Here is a 14,782-nt window from a genome sequence, read left to right on the forward strand (position 1 = left end):
GACCAGCACCATAAACATGAGGATGTGTGAGTCCATGCACCTGCGGGGGTGTGCGTTGCTTGAGCAAGTGCACAAGCAGTCCCCCGAAGACACGGCATCTCGCGGAGCGGCACAGCAAAAGTGCCCACCCCCCACTCCCAAAAAAGAAGAAAATAATACTAATAGTAAACGAAAGAAACTAGCGAAACATTGGGAGCGACAAAGACACAACGGGTGCGCAGCCGTACGCAGAATATGCGTGCTCGGGAGAGGGAGAGAGAGAGGGAGGAGAGGGGCAGGAAGCAGAAGGCGAGCGTGAGACACATCCGTGTACACCGTCACTGTCACCTCTGTCCCGTGGTACACCACCACACAGGAGGGCGTTGTCTGTGCGCGATGCAGGCAGTCGACGAGCACGGTGATTTGTCTTAGTTCATGGACTTCTTGATGTTGGCAGAAAGCCAGTCGAGGCCCTCGTAGAGACCCTGAGCGGTGGTGCCGCAGCAGCCCTGAATGTACCAGTTGCGCTGGCGCAGGGCATGCAGGCCAAGCTTCTCCGTCACCTCTGTCGTGCTCATGGCATTCGGCAAATCCTGCTTGTTGGCGAACACGAGCAGCGTCGCGGCGCGGAGATCGTCCTCAACAAGCATTTTCTCCAACTCCGCCCGGGCATCGCGCATGCGATCGCGATCGTTGCTATCGACCACGAAAATGATGCCATTCGTGTTCTGATAGTAGTGGCGCCACAGCGGGCGAAGCTTGTCCTGGCCACCGACATCCCACATGGTGAACTTGAGATTCTTGTACTCAAGCGTCTCGACGTTAAACCCGATGGTCGGAATGGTGGTCACGACCTCGCCGAGCTTCAGTTTGTACAGAATGGTGGTCTTACCGGCGGCATCAAGACCGACCATGAGGATACGCACCTCCTTCTTGCCCAGTAGCGATGACAGCCAGCCTCCCATTTTGATGAATGATGTGCTGTCTCGAGGGTGTGCAAGGAAGCAGAGGCTTCTCGTGTGTGGGTCGGCGCAGAATAAAGGAGGGGAGTCAGGTGGGGTGTGAGACGATCTCGAGGTGGATGCCGATGGAGGCACCGAATGCGACAACAGACAAAGCCAAAATAGACTCCTCCTCTGTGTGCGTGTCTCAGCAAGCGAGCGTGGAAGAGAGTCACCCGGCTAGAGAGGGGCGAACGGCTCGACACAAAGAGCGAGGGAGGGATAAAGGGAGAGCGCTACGGCACGTACAGTGGTGGGGCAGAGAGGCGTGTCGTGTGCCGTGTGTCGTGTGTCGTGTGTCGTGTGTGGTGTGTGTGTGTGTGTGTGTGGGGGGGGCTTTTGGCGTGTGCCGGTAAACACGAGAGATGAGATGTGAAAGAAGAAAAAGGGGAGACGCACGTTGGTTTATTCTCGTGTGTGTTCTCTTCCATTTTGCGTTCCGCGTTCAAAGTGGGTGGGAGCGCAGCGTAGAGGCGAGACGGGCAAGGGACATCAGTGGAGAAGTCGTTCGTGAGATCCGTATCGCAGAGGGGGAGGGGGGTAGGAGCTGTCGTGCCTTGCCCAGTGCCTGACGGGGGCGGCCTCTTGACATATCGTTGAATGCCAGCTGTCTCTCCCTCACACCCGGGCTGATTTTCATGACATGCGCGTCGGGACGGGAAAGGGAAGGCTGGAGAGAGAGTGCAGGAGTGGCTTTAATCTGATGTGCCGTGTTGGCGACAGCACACCAAGGTCCGATGTGCTGCAAGGCCCCCTCGAGGATCATTTGGGTTGATGGGTTCGCAAATCACAGCAAGAGAAGGGTGAGGAGCTGTGCTCCTTCATCCCTCTTACTTGAACGACATGCAAGAGAGGACAAGAGGAGGGAGGCAAGCGAGCCGACATGCGCCGACCCCAAGGCAGAACGGAGAGCGCTTCGAAAGAAGCGCATAGCCGAACGAAGGTAACCGAAAGCGGAGTCAGAGAAAACGGCAAGAGGGGGGGGGGATGGGAGGCCACAAACGCACTCACTGCCCGAGCAGATCAGCAACACAGCAGTGCACAGCGCACGTCTGTGCGCATGCGTACACACGCAGCGTGAGAGACTACGCAAGCCCTCACCACCCAACGACAGGACGTCTCACGGAGTGGAGAAGAGAACAGTAGCAACGCCCCACAACACACGCGGCCGTGTCGCCGAGACACGAGCACGTCCAACGATAGAAGAGCTGCAGGCACACGTTCCCTGAGGAGAGCAGAAATAAAAGGAAAAGAGCAAGAGACGCATGCATCCTGCATGAGGGCGGAACCGGTGGTGTCTGTCGCGCGGGTGATCAGGGGGTGGTCCAGGTGAACGCCGGATGAGCTCCGAGAGGAGGTTGGCCAGCCCCGGGCCACGGTACTCTGAGACCCTGCACACACACACACACACGCCCTCCTGCCTGTGTGCCAGGCCTCTCTTTCAGTCGCTTCAGGCAGCGGCATGCCGTAATACGGTGCGGAGACTCTCCACATGGGTGTCCGGAGGACTCGATGCAGTCATTCGGGGCGCTCGCGTCGTGCCCCCGGCACCTGTGCCTCCTCAGCCGACCCATTCGGGTCGAGGAGGTGCCGCACATTTCGCGCACATGCAGTGGGGGGCTGACCGGCATAGATCTCTTCGCGCCCTGTTCGGATGCGAGACGCCATGCCGGCTGTGCTCGACAGCGCCGGCGCACAGTACTCGCATTCTTGCATGCCGGGGCCTGTTCCAGTACGGCGCTGTTCTCTTGGCTAGGGAGGGGGCTCGCTGTCGTCATCTGCCGCTTCCGCCGATACCATGCAGGCGTGCCTCGATGGCTTGCCCGCATGCGCAGCGACAGACGAGACGTTGCTGTGAATCTGAGGCGGCACGGGGCACACTCCACCTTCCCCTGCATCCGCACGCCTTTGACAGGTGGCGGATGCGCATATTTGTCGACTTCTCGGCACGATTCGTAGTGAGCGGACACCAGCGTAATCATGGCCGCGAGTCTCTGCGGCACAGCACCAGCTCAGACCTGTCTGCTGACACCAAGAGCCCAAAACCAGCACCCGAGGACAGGCTGCAGGCTTTTGGCGTCCACACAAAGAGACGATATGGAGCCGTGATGCCAAGCGCTGGGGTGTCCTGCATCATCGGGGAGCAGCAACAGGAAGCGAAAACAAAGAAACCAATGACACAAGGAATGAGTAAAAGACAACACACATACACAGTCACGCACACCGACGTGCGCAGCGTACGACAAGAGGTGAGGGCAAGGCACGGTGACAGACCGGCGAAATAAAATGAAATAAACGGGTTGTAGAGAGGATGCCAGGGGGATGAGGAGAACGCCAGTAGGATACACATAGGGCGAGACAAACAGCCGTGCGCGCGCGCGACACAACAGCTAGCCACACGAACAAAGGAAGAAAGAAAGAGAACACATCTTCGAGGCCCTCGAGAGCGCCGCGGGCTTCGCTCCGTTGCCGTCCAGTAAGCTGTCATTGCATGCGAACAGCGGTGCGAAGGCAGGGATGGTGACCGAGAGAGAACAAAACACGGAGGGAGAGGAGGATATTACTCGGTAAAGACGGCGACCGCGGCGGTTCTCGCGGAGGCAGCGATAACGAAAAAATGATGGACACACGCACACAAGGGACAGAAACATACACGGCGCAACTGTGTGCACGCTAGCCCTTTTCTTTTCGCTTCTGACGACGCACCCTCGCAAGACAGAATCGTAATTGCAGAGAGGGGGGGGGGGGAGAGAAGAGAAAGAAAGGTTGAAGTGTGTGTGTGTGTGTGTGTGTGTGTGTGTGTCTGTGTGTCTGTGTGTGTATGTGTGCAGAGGGAGGGGGAGCCGAGTGAGCCACGGCAGAGTCGTTGTCACCCGCTAACACCCCCACGACGCACGTTGTCGATGGGATGCAGAACGAGATACAGAAAGTGTACGGAAGAAAAAAAGGGAGTGGGGGAGATAGAGGTCGAGTGACCGCGACGGGGAAAAGCAAAGGGGAGAGAAGGAAGAGGTGCGCTGAGAGAGGGCAAAGAAGGCGCACGTAGCGCACAGACGACAGGACACGGTGCGGGAAACACGAGGGGGGTAGGGGATGGGAGAGGCGAGGAGGTGAGCGGTGACTAGGGTGGTGCATCCGCAACACGAGCAGAATGAGCCATGCCCATCGCAGAAAGACGTGTCGGGATGCAAGAATGCGTGTAACGACAACGCAACAAAACAGCGCCCCTCATGCGCTATCACCCCTTACCGCACACACACACACACACACACACACACACACACACACAAACGTTCGTACTCAGAGGAGTAATGCACTCCTGACAAGGGGAAACAAAGGCGGCGTCTTTTACCCCCACCCCCACCCCTTCCTCCCTCCCTCCCTCGCTCTCTGTCTGTCTGTCTGTCTGCCTACAGGGGTGAGCGTGGCGAGCGAGAAAGAGGGGAAGGGGTGCAGGCGAAGAGCGAAGACGCAAAACACAGAAAAGGGACACGAAAAAACTTGCGCGAGTTAGAGAGAGGGAGTGGGGCGGGGCACGACACTCGTAGTAGTAGTAGCTGCGGGAGGCGGACTGCGAAAATGCACAACGGCAGAGGAGCGCACAGACGTGCACAGATGCACACAGACACACGCGCAGGGGTGACACAACACACAAGTACGCTACAGCATGCATAGCTTCACATCAAGAGAGAAAAGACAGGTAGATAGGGGATGGACACATACGCGGAGCACGCGATCATTCACCCGCAAGGGCACACACAACACACATGCATATATAAAAAAGGGCCGGGGTGAGTCAAGCGGCACACGCGGGAAGGGACAGTAGCGGGATGAGGGGTGAAATGGCACACACAGACACAGACACACATACACATATACATATACATATATATGTATGTACGGGCATGCTAAGAGGAAGACATGCAAAGATCCGACGACCACACCGCGCAAGCACAGGCACGGGTCCGTTGGCGAAGAATAGCAAGAAGCGACGGCTACGGGAGAAGTAAAACGGATGAGCGAACGAAAGGGGCCCATGTCATCACAGAGAGACAGCATGTCGACGCACCGTCACCACAGATACGCGCCGGCTGTGATCAAGCTCCACACGGAGGTCAAACAGGGAATCGAAAGTATAATGTGAAAGCGACAAGGCAGACAGAACCAGTGGGTCACGCTCACCCCCTCCCTCCCCACAGCTACAGCAACGCGAAAAGACCCCCAAAGCACCGCTGGCGACGACTAGAGCGAAGGGGATGGGGAGAACGGCAGCGAGGGTGGTGGAGAAGACATCCCACAGAGTGCCGATGGGCGTGGGCGTGCTCTTCACCGCTACTAAGCCCAAGGAAAACAAAATGAAGCGAAGGATAACAAAAGGAGCTGCAAACACACACACACACATATATATATATATATATATATATATATATATATATGTACACGCTAAAGCCTACCTAGGAAACTCCCAACGCACGGCGGACTCGCAGGATCGCCCTTCGTCCTCCATCATGCAGCTATTCAAGTCATCCACGAACACAGGTGCCTCCTCCGTTAAATTCTTCACGCAGGACATCCGCAAAATCGAGGCGGAACGAGGCAGTTCCGGCACCTCCTCGCCCGCGTCTGTCAGCACGACGAGCCCATCGTTGTGCACGTCAACTTCTTTGCTGGCTATCACCGCAGCAACGAAGCGGATCTTTCTACTACGGCGCCGTGCCAGCCCATCGCCCTCCGCCGGGCTACCGAGATCGACCCAGTCGTCCTCGCGCGAAATGAACAGCTTTGGAGCCCTGTCCCGTTGCCGTTGCGCCCGCGTGCTCGTATAGGACCCTTCCTCTTGTGCAACCATCTTGCGGTACTCCTTGATGGCACGTTTCTCGTCAAGGCTGAGCGGCACGTACTCCTTGTTTTTCCACTGGAGGAAAGATGCTGTTGCCCGTCGCACCCGTTCGTCCGGGTCCGACTCCTCCGATGGCGCATCGCTCTCCGCACTCTCCGTGGTTTGAAGATCGCCCATCGAGCTCCACGATCCAGTCGACGAAGACTGTAACTCCTCTGACAGGAGGTTCTCGTCGTCCACGTCTGTGACATCGTTGGAAGCACCCATGGTACCCATGGAGCCGGAGCTGCAACTGGAGGAGGTCGACCTATCCGGAGACGTGCAACGCTGAGCGGGGTAGCGCAGCCCTGGAAACCACGAGGCTAGGAACCCGCAGCAGCCAAGACAGTCCCCGTCCTCGCTGTCGTTGTTGCGGCACATTGAGCGCTTCTCTACAGAAGAGAACAGAGGAGCTGCCAGCGCTAGTGCGTACCTGAGATGCAATCACGCAGAACAGGCGCTGGGGATGGCGGGAAGCTAAGATCCTACTGAAACAAACAGCCAAGGGCCAGGCAACGCGGAAAGGTTCCCTGCAGAAGCCCTTTACCGGCGAGCGGACGCCACCTGCCCAGCCGCGAAGGCCGATGCGCGAATGCAAAACAAGGTGGGAGGGCAACAGCAAAGTGTATGGGAGGATACACGCATGCAAACCACGAACACCGGAGGTACGCGTCAGTGCCTAACGGCTGCCGCGCGGCAGAGCCCACCGCTTTCCCTTCCCTTCCTTGACAAAATGCTGGGGTGAGCCGATAGTGTGTATGTGTGCTGCCATGTGCAGCCCTTGCGGACTCACCGCCTCACCCGAAACGGTGGTACCTCACCGCATACACCTAGCGGTGGTGAGGGGGGAAGGAGGGATGCGAATCCATTTTTTGTACTTTGACAACGCGCTCATTCTGCCACAGAATATGATGACAACCACATTCAAGCCCAGGCCTGCCACAGGTCCATCGCATGGTGCAAAGCTGCCGTATGCACACGCGTTGCAGCGCAGCGTGCCAACGCAGTCATCTGAGAGCATGGCCTCTGCCTCAAACACCACTCACCCACCCACCCACCCACCCCGCTCCGCAGGTCGCCACCTGATGCATCCCCCCCTCGGGGGCGGCTCAGGCTCCCTCCGCCCCTGTAGGTGGTGAGGGCCGGGTGGGATGTGCTCGAGTTACATTGGCACCTTGCCCATCATATGTATGGTGCAAGCGTGTGCGCCGTCGCAGGTCTCCCCGACGGCGCGCCATCCACAACGTGGCCACCGACATCCGTAGCGATACATCGCTCCGACCTCCCCCCACGTCGCAGGTGCCTAGCCCTGTCGCCAGCGGAAGCGGTTCGGTATTGGCAGGGGGATAGTGGAGTGGGGGGCGGGGGAAGGCTGCTGGGCCCCCTCCCTCCCACACACAGAGTGGAGACGAGAGAGAAGCCTTGAAAAAAAAAAAAGAGGATGACTCGCATCAATCAATCAGCAAAGGTGAGGGTGGCAGAGGAGCGGGAGGAGGGGGGCATTATGGGGTGGTGGTGGTGGTGGTAGGGTCGGGTATATGGGTGGACGGGGCCACACGCAAACACGAACAAGGCCGGGCATCGTGAGAGAGGAAGAGGAGTAAGCGAAACGCTCACGTGCAGACGCGAAAAAAAACGACGAAGAAGGGGTGAGGAGGGAATAACAACACATACACACACAGAATTGCTGGGGAGCGTTCGAAGTCAGCATATGTGCACGCACGGACCCCCACTCGTCGAGGCGTTGTTTTGTGACCAAGTAGGCAAACCATCGACGGATCAAAAGACAAAGAGCGGGCCCACACCCCCTACACACGGGCATAGGCCAGAAGAAGCGCCGATGTGCGCCGCAGGTTCATGAGCAGGATGCCGGCATACGTATCGGCAGCAGCGTCGCACACACACCTTGCACATGCTGGCTTACCTTCCTGAGGTTTACATGCACGCGCAGCAGGACTGGGCCTTGCTCTTGCTGGCCGCCGCTGAGCCCGAAGCCTTGGGCTTGTTCGCCACTCCCGTCGCAGACTCCTTGGGCTTCGTCGGCACCTTATCGCCATCCTCCGGCTTCGAGAGGACGCCCTCGCCTAAGCCGGGCACCTTCACCAGGAACGCGCCGGCGTTGACCTCTTCGCACGGGTAGCCCTTCCACTGCACGTACTCTAGTGTGGCGCGCTTCAGTTTCTGCGTTCCAGGGGCGGAGTGGTGACCAGCACCTGGAATTACTTCGAACGCCGTTGTCGACCCCACCGGCTTCTCCTCCAGCTTTGACATGCGCACTTTCAGCATCTCCATCGCCTCCTCTAGGTGCAGGCCGTGCATGTCGAAGTAGTTCGGACCCTTGCCCTTTTCCTCGTTGTTGTGCTTGGCAATCGCTAAGGCTGCCTCGCGGTGGCGGGCCTTCATGTCCTCGCCAGCCTTCTTGGCCATCGCGACCAATTTGTTCGCGCCCTCATGGTCACCGGCCTCCCGCATCCGGGTCGCCTCTTCGAAGAGTTTCGAGCGCTTCTGCCCAAGTTCGACCGCCTCCTTGCGCAGGCGCGCGCCGCACGGTCCTTCGTAGTCGGGGTTCTGCTGGCTGGCAACGATTTTATGCACCTCCGCCTCCGCGGCGGCCACCTTGGCAGCGTCGTCAGCGGTAATCTTTACCTGCAGGCCGTTTTCCACGATACACAGAGTTGCCCCGGTGCGCTCCTGGATCCCTTTGAGCGTCGAGCCACCCCTGCCCACGATGTGGCCCACCTGAACCGTGGTGATGCCAATGCACCTCTCGGGCATCTTTGGTGTTGAGTCGAGGGGGTGGGAGGAGGGATCGTGTGCTGAACCGCGAAGGGTGGCTACGAAGCGCTGGGCGATAGTGATGAGTGCTGAGAAGGGCGCTGGGGTGGGGGAGCGGCGAGAGAGGCTTTCCTCCGAACAGACATACACAGACACCTACAGGTGTCCGGCGTGAGGACGCCACCTGTGGTTGTGGTGAGAACGATCCAACGCGGAGAGAGAGAGAGAGAGCGGGAGCGATAGGAAATTACGGAAGCGACATGGGGCGAGTGCGCTGCAGACAAATTGGGGAGGAGGAGGAAGGGAGGTAGGAGGCGGGAGCGGATGCGAGGGATCTGTCGAACGTGATCTGACAAGCAGATGCTACCTCTGACGGATAAGGCGCGCGCACAATGTGCACGCCAACACACACGCGCACGTCACAGCAGCGGCTCAAGCTTGGCTGCGGGGAGTACGACCGAGTATGTGCTCCCTGTCCACTCCTCTAAAGCAGCGAACACCGACACACCCAGCTGACACGCGCATATATAAAGGACCTGCCAATCAGGTAAAGCGCGGCGGCTTGTCGGGGCCGTTGCGTGTGGCTGATTGGATAGACACGACGCACGCGAGACAATGCGACGCTCTTCTTGTGTGCTTGTCTGTTGCTCTACGTTTATAGTGGGGGAGGGATAGAGAGAGAGAGAGACAGAGAGGGGGGAGGGGGGCTGGCGCGACCCGCGCACATACGCACGCGCTCACCCGGAGAGATGACAAGGCAGAAGGCATAGACAACAACGCCCAGACCACCGAGGGAAAGGGCTTCGGCAAAGACGCTTCACGCGTCTCCAGGGCTGCACTTTGCGCAACCCTCCTCTTCGCTTCACACCGCGCGGTGGGCCCCCCGAGGGGCAGCGGCAGCGCTTGCCACCACAGACTGAGTCACTAGTAGTATCCGTAGAACTGTCTGTTCTTGCCACCATCGTATGCCTCACCTTCCTCGCCTAGGTCGGGGGTGCTGGCATACGTGGGACTCTCAGCGTCCCACGCTGACGTCGGGTCGCCAGCGTGTGGCAGTCCGTCGTCCCCACGGTAAGGGTTGCTCTCGCCGTACTCCACAAGCAGCACAAGCACCTTTTTTCTACGGTTATACACAAAATAGTGGCGGGCGTACACGGTGGTGTCGGCGAGCGGGTTGCAGGAGGGACATCGAAACTCGTAGTACTCGCAGCCACTCTCCGCGTTCTCGACTACCTCCTCGATCGTGGGCCAGAAGCGCTGCACTGCCGGGCGGCACTGCTCCGGCAATGACTGCAGCGTGCTCGACACCTCTGTGCGGAACTGCGGCTCTGTGTAACGCACAAAGTCGTTCTCCCGCAGAACCGAAAAGTCGTAACCGTCGCTCTCATATACCGTGTTGAGAGCTGCCACAAAGTACACTAGTCGGTCATCAATCTCGTTGGGGCTCACGAGGCTGTAACTCGCGGCCACGTTCTCGGCGCTTCCGCCCAGCACAAGCGGTGGCAGCGCCTCCTGAGTACAGCCGGCGTACGCGCCAATAGTGGGCAAGGGACTAATAGGTGGCGTGAGTTGCACGTTGTTTTGATAGCAAGCTATGCTGTTCGCTATCTGCCGCTCCTCTTTTGTGTGCCGACACGTGTAGGCCTCTAGGCGCATGGTGATGCAGCACCCCTGCGCCTCCACCCCTTGCAAGAGGGAGTTTAGCGCGCTGAAGCTGTCCAGCGGGATGAACTTCATTGTTCGTCCGTCGCAAGAGGCGTGACTGCAATGTGGGTCGGCGGAGAAACGAGAGGGGCTTCGAGAGAAAGACAGAGACAGACGGAGCAGACACAAGTACAGCCCCCTCCCCCAAAGTGATCGCGAGAGCGAAAGAGGTGAGAGAGGCGTTGAAAGGAAGATGCACACACGCACACGCACACACACACACACGATATGTGCACTCGACAAGGAAAAGCAGCAGTTAGCAGAGGCGCATCAACTGTACAGGAAACAACAAAGGTGCGAGGAGAAGAGAGGCTTGACGGAGCGAGGAGGCCACGTTCAATGGAGGGGAGAGAGAGGCCAAGCCCTCAAGCTGCCAGCGAACTCAGGGCAAAGAAGTAACGACGTCTCAGCTCCGTCTGGTAACGATTCGACAAGATGGAGGAGGAAAAAGCAGGAAGAGAGAGGAGGTATGAAAAATAATCGGCCAGTTGTCCCTTGTGGAGGGCACGTTGGTGGTAGGTGAGCTCACGTCTACGCACGTGAGGTGACACTCTCTGTCCACACGGGGAAGCAGGCGAGAAGCGAGAAGCGGGGGAGGAGGAAGGGGAGGTAGCACGGGAGGCGAGGAAAGGCGGCCGTATCTGAAGGAGTCGGAGCAGGCACTGGTGTGGATGAATGCCCACATGCACAATGTCTAACGCCGAGAAAGAGAGAGCGGCGGTACAAGAGGAAGGCAGCACGGCGATGGGCGAGAATCGGCTATTCGTGCATGCAAATGCACTGCGAGCATTGTATGGGAGGGGGGAGGGGGCACTGACGGTTATGGCCTGCAGAGCAAGACACTGCCTGAGCCGATCGTAGCTTGCGAAGCGAACCGCTAATGCGTGGCAGTCGCTTTCGTTGTGGTTTAGGGTGAAAGATGCCTCGGACAGAGAGGACAGGTGCATGACATGCACACAGGCTCTGTGCTTCTGCTTCTGGGTGACACGTTGGGTCGCACAGCCGTACGTTGTCCCCTCCGTCCCCCTACCCCCATGTCTGCCTGTTTCTTGCGTGTCTTCGACGTCACGTGAGGTGCATGTGTCTATGGAGTTGGTGCGAAAAGCGACAGGGATCGAGAGAGGAGCAACGGAACAACACCGGCGGCCACACGGACACAGACATAAATGGATGCCGCCCCACACCCTTCCCTTTCCCTTCGCCCTCCTTCTCTTTCCACCTCTCTTCTTCGTTGGCCCTCTTCCCCTCCCCTCCGCCCCTCCCTGCTCGGTACTACCCGTCTCCTCAACTCTTAATGATGACCCGAAAAGGATAGAGCAGGAGGGTTATCGAGGAGGCCAGACCACCAGGGGTGCGGGGCCACGGAGTTGGGATGCTGCTCGCCTAGCACGAAAGCACGCACGCGCATAGAAAGGGAAGAGGAACAAGAGAGCCCGGGATGGATGCCAGGTAGGTACGCCTCGCCGACGACTGTGGACCTCGTCGTGCGCGCGTGCGCACGCCAAATTCAAGCGCCTTCTATGAGCATAAGCGACAAATCAAGTCGATGGCACGCCGTCCACCGAGTCAGGGAGGGGCGGTGCTGATCATCTAGAAGAGACACAAATACCTGCGCACGCATACGCAGGCAGGCAGTGAGGAGAGAGGCGACAGAACCATAAGGGAAAGGTGCACCACGTCTTCACCTCTGGAAAGGGGGTCGGTGGTGGGTTGGTGGGAGGGCTCCATCGACATCCGTAACACCACCATGGCACCAACTGCCACTCATCAACACAGACGCCCCCGACACGCTCCCCACCCACCCATCCCCTCATACACGCATCCTCAGTGAGGAAAGAGAGAGGGACGCACACGCCAACAACAACAGCGGAACACGCCTACCTGGGATTAGTGGTAACACTTCTATTCGCACGGTCCATCCAAGGACGGAAACATGGATGCCGACCCCCCCCCCCCGACCCACCCACCCACCTACCCCGCACCCCTCTTCTCCCCTGTGCGGTGGCGGTTCGTCTACCTTTTCTTCTTCGCGCCGCCGGCGGCCGGCTTTCTCGACGGCGACGCCCTCTTCGCCTTTGCCGCCTTCTTTGCTGCACCACCAGAGCCGGACGGCGAAGTGAGCATCCGCTTGATCTTCTTGACGGCGAGGTGGTCGAGATTGGGCAGTGGGATAGAGCGCGACACACCAGTGCTGCGGCCTGCCCTTCTCACTGTCTTTTGACGATCGCTTTTGGCATGGGCATCGGCGTCGGCTTTGCTGCTGCCCCCACCTCTTCGCATCGGCCTGGCGTCGGGCTGCCTCGTCGCCGATGTCTGAGACCGCTGCCGTCGCTTGGGCTCCCTCGCAGAGGAATGCACTCCAGCCGCGGCAGCGGCGACTTCGGCATGCGTCTTCTTCGCTGCACTCTGGATGCGCTGCGATGCTCTGCGTCCTCTCTTGCGCCCCACCGAGCCGTGCCTAGCCCCACGCGCCGCCTCCTTGGCGGTGTCCTCGGCAGTGTCGCCCTCGTCCTCCCAATCAGCAGTGGTGTCGCCCTCCTCCGCTTCTGCTTCGGCTCTGGCAGACGTCTCTTGCGCCGCGATGACTTGTTGGGGCTGTGCATGCTGGTGCGACTTACGACTTCGCGTGGTGCCGGCGTCGCCGCCAGCTGGCAAGGTCCTAGGTGTGTTGGCATGACGGTAGTTCGACACACCGGCCCGCGCTGCGTGAAAGCGGTTTTGTGCGTGCGTGGTGGGCAGCTCCGGCACCTGCCCCTCCCGCGCCATCTCCATCGTGCACTCCTTGATAGTGTCGAGGAATGCCTCGAAGCGGGAGCAGCCGCGAGTGAGCAGGTACTTGAGCTCTTCTCGCACGGCAGCGTTGTAGTGTGCCGCTTCCTCGTAGAACCGTTTGCGGCCCGCAGGCATGGACTTGTAGTTCTTGTGCAGCGCTAGTACGTACATCTTGTCCTGGCCCTCCGGTATCGGGTGGACATGGTTCTGTTGCTGGCGCGCTATCTGCTGCTCCTTGATGTACACATCCACCCCGGTAGCGGGCAGTGCCGGCTGCATCTCTGTCGGCAGCAACGTCCACGGGTTCTCCATCACTTCAAACAGCTCCTTGATACGCTGCGTCTGGCGCGTCTGGACAGACTGGCGGCGTGTCGTTACGGAGGCGTGACGGCGCTGCAGCGCGGCGATCTCGGCGTCGATGTGATGCAAGAGAAAGCGGTAGGCGTCGGAGGACTTGGCTTTCGTGGCCGCGCTCCCGGCGGACTCGCCGGTTTCCGCGATGGTACCGCTGGCATCGTCATCGACATCCGAAGAATTCACAGGAGTAGCGGTGTGCACAGGTTTGTCGCGGTGCGGCGCGCTCTTGGCGTGATCCATGACTTGCGCCTCTCGAGGGGAGCTAGACAGCGGCGCATGTGTAACGGGCACGTGCGCGTGCCGGGAGGCAGGGGCAGCCTCGGCAGGTGAGCTGTGGTTCCGCCGTGCTACCGTGATGACGCGTCGCGTAGGGGTCGCTGATCTCTCGTCTCGCCTGGGTCTATCGCGGTGGTCTACGGTGCCGCTGCCTGCACCTGCGGAGTCAGCACCAGATGACCAGCTGTAGCTGTTGGCAGCGCGTGCTCGCGGCTCCGGCGGGTGAGCATTGCGTCGCAGCGCGGCGGAAGGGGGGAAGCCAAAGGACTCGTTCGGTATGCCGTCCATCATATCCAGCGACTCCGCCCCGTCGATGTCGTCAATGTCACCGGTGTGGTACAATGACGATGAAGCAGAGCCTGCAGCCACATGGGAGGCGCTGTGGCTGACCGATGGCCCTCGCAGCGTGCTTCGCGCGACTCTCTCCACGATGGGCCGCACGCCTTTGCGCTCCAGCCACTTGACAAGGGTGGGCCGCAGCATCATGCCAGTGCGAGGAGAGCAGTGAGGGAAGGAGGCTGTGCGCCCGGTGACGTTGAACCGCTTCCTTTATACAGGCCGGTTCGACTACCAAGGCGTGCAGCAGAAGCAACTCGTCAGGGTCACACTATCGTATAATGCGGTGGGAAGCCGCTGTGCGCACCGTAGCTGGAAGGCCGACGGTGCGCCTCGCGGAAACAGTGGTTGCCCGTGGTACACCTAGTGAGACTTGGAGAGAGGAAGGAGAGCGTGCAGCTGCAGCACGAGCATATGCGTTGTCCATGGAAACCAGATCTGCCCCTCTCTCTTCTATGAAGGTATGCGTGTCCTTGGAATTCTATCGCGAGCGAGCGCGCACCGCTTACGATTGCTCGACGAAGTGACCGCCCAACAGGGGAGGGAGAGAAGACGAGGTAGTGGTGGCGGTTGTCCTCCCCCTCCTGCGTGTGTGCATGGACGTGGTGCAATGATGTTACGCTTTTGTGTGCGTGTGTGCGTGGCAGCGCGACGCTTCTCTTGTGGATGCCTCCCCCCCTCCTCTGGTGGCAAGGACCGCTGT

The 14,782-nt window shown here is 59.4% G+C and overlaps 5 protein-coding genes across 5 annotated transcripts; all 5 read right to left on the reverse strand.

Moving 5' to 3' along the window:
* Positions 1 to 407: 407 nt before the first annotated feature.
* LMJF_31_2790 (putative ADP-ribosylation factor) lies at positions 408 to 944 on the reverse strand (the record flags this gene model as incomplete). Its single annotated transcript, XM_001685216.1, has 1 exon — positions 408 to 944. The coding sequence occupies one exon, from the start codon at positions 942 to 944 to the stop codon at positions 408 to 410; it is 537 nt and encodes a 178-aa protein (XP_001685268.1).
* A 4,486-nt stretch (positions 945 to 5,430) lies between these two features.
* LMJF_31_2800 (hypothetical protein) lies at positions 5,431 to 6,240 on the reverse strand (the record flags this gene model as incomplete). Its single annotated transcript, XM_001685217.1, has 1 exon — positions 5,431 to 6,240. The coding sequence occupies one exon, from the start codon at positions 6,238 to 6,240 to the stop codon at positions 5,431 to 5,433; it is 810 nt and encodes a 269-aa protein (XP_001685269.1).
* A 1,554-nt stretch (positions 6,241 to 7,794) lies between these two features.
* Positions 7,795 to 8,634, reverse strand: LMJF_31_2810 (conserved hypothetical protein; the record flags this gene model as incomplete). Its single annotated transcript, XM_001685218.1, has 1 exon — positions 7,795 to 8,634. The coding sequence occupies one exon, from the start codon at positions 8,632 to 8,634 to the stop codon at positions 7,795 to 7,797; it is 840 nt and encodes a 279-aa protein (XP_001685270.1).
* A 924-nt stretch (positions 8,635 to 9,558) lies between these two features.
* Positions 9,559 to 10,371, reverse strand: LMJF_31_2820 (conserved hypothetical protein; the record flags this gene model as incomplete). The annotated part of the gene is made up of 1 exon (XM_001685219.1): positions 9,559 to 10,371. The coding sequence occupies one exon, from the start codon at positions 10,369 to 10,371 to the stop codon at positions 9,559 to 9,561; it is 813 nt and encodes a 270-aa protein (XP_001685271.1).
* Positions 10,372 to 12,351: 1,980 nt separating this feature from the next.
* On the reverse strand, positions 12,352 to 14,229 carry LMJF_31_2830 (conserved hypothetical protein; the record flags this gene model as incomplete). The annotated part of the gene is made up of 1 exon (XM_001685220.1): positions 12,352 to 14,229. One exon carries the CDS (start codon positions 14,227 to 14,229, stop codon positions 12,352 to 12,354), a length of 1,878 nt encoding a protein of 625 aa, XP_001685272.1.
* Positions 14,230 to 14,782: the final 553 nt, after the last annotated feature.

The sequence above is a fragment of the Leishmania major genome, chromosome 31 (genome assembly GCF_000002725.2).
Source record: "Leishmania major strain Friedlin complete genome, chromosome 31".
Classification (NCBI taxonomy): Eukaryota; Euglenozoa; class Kinetoplastea; order Trypanosomatida; family Trypanosomatidae; genus Leishmania; species Leishmania major.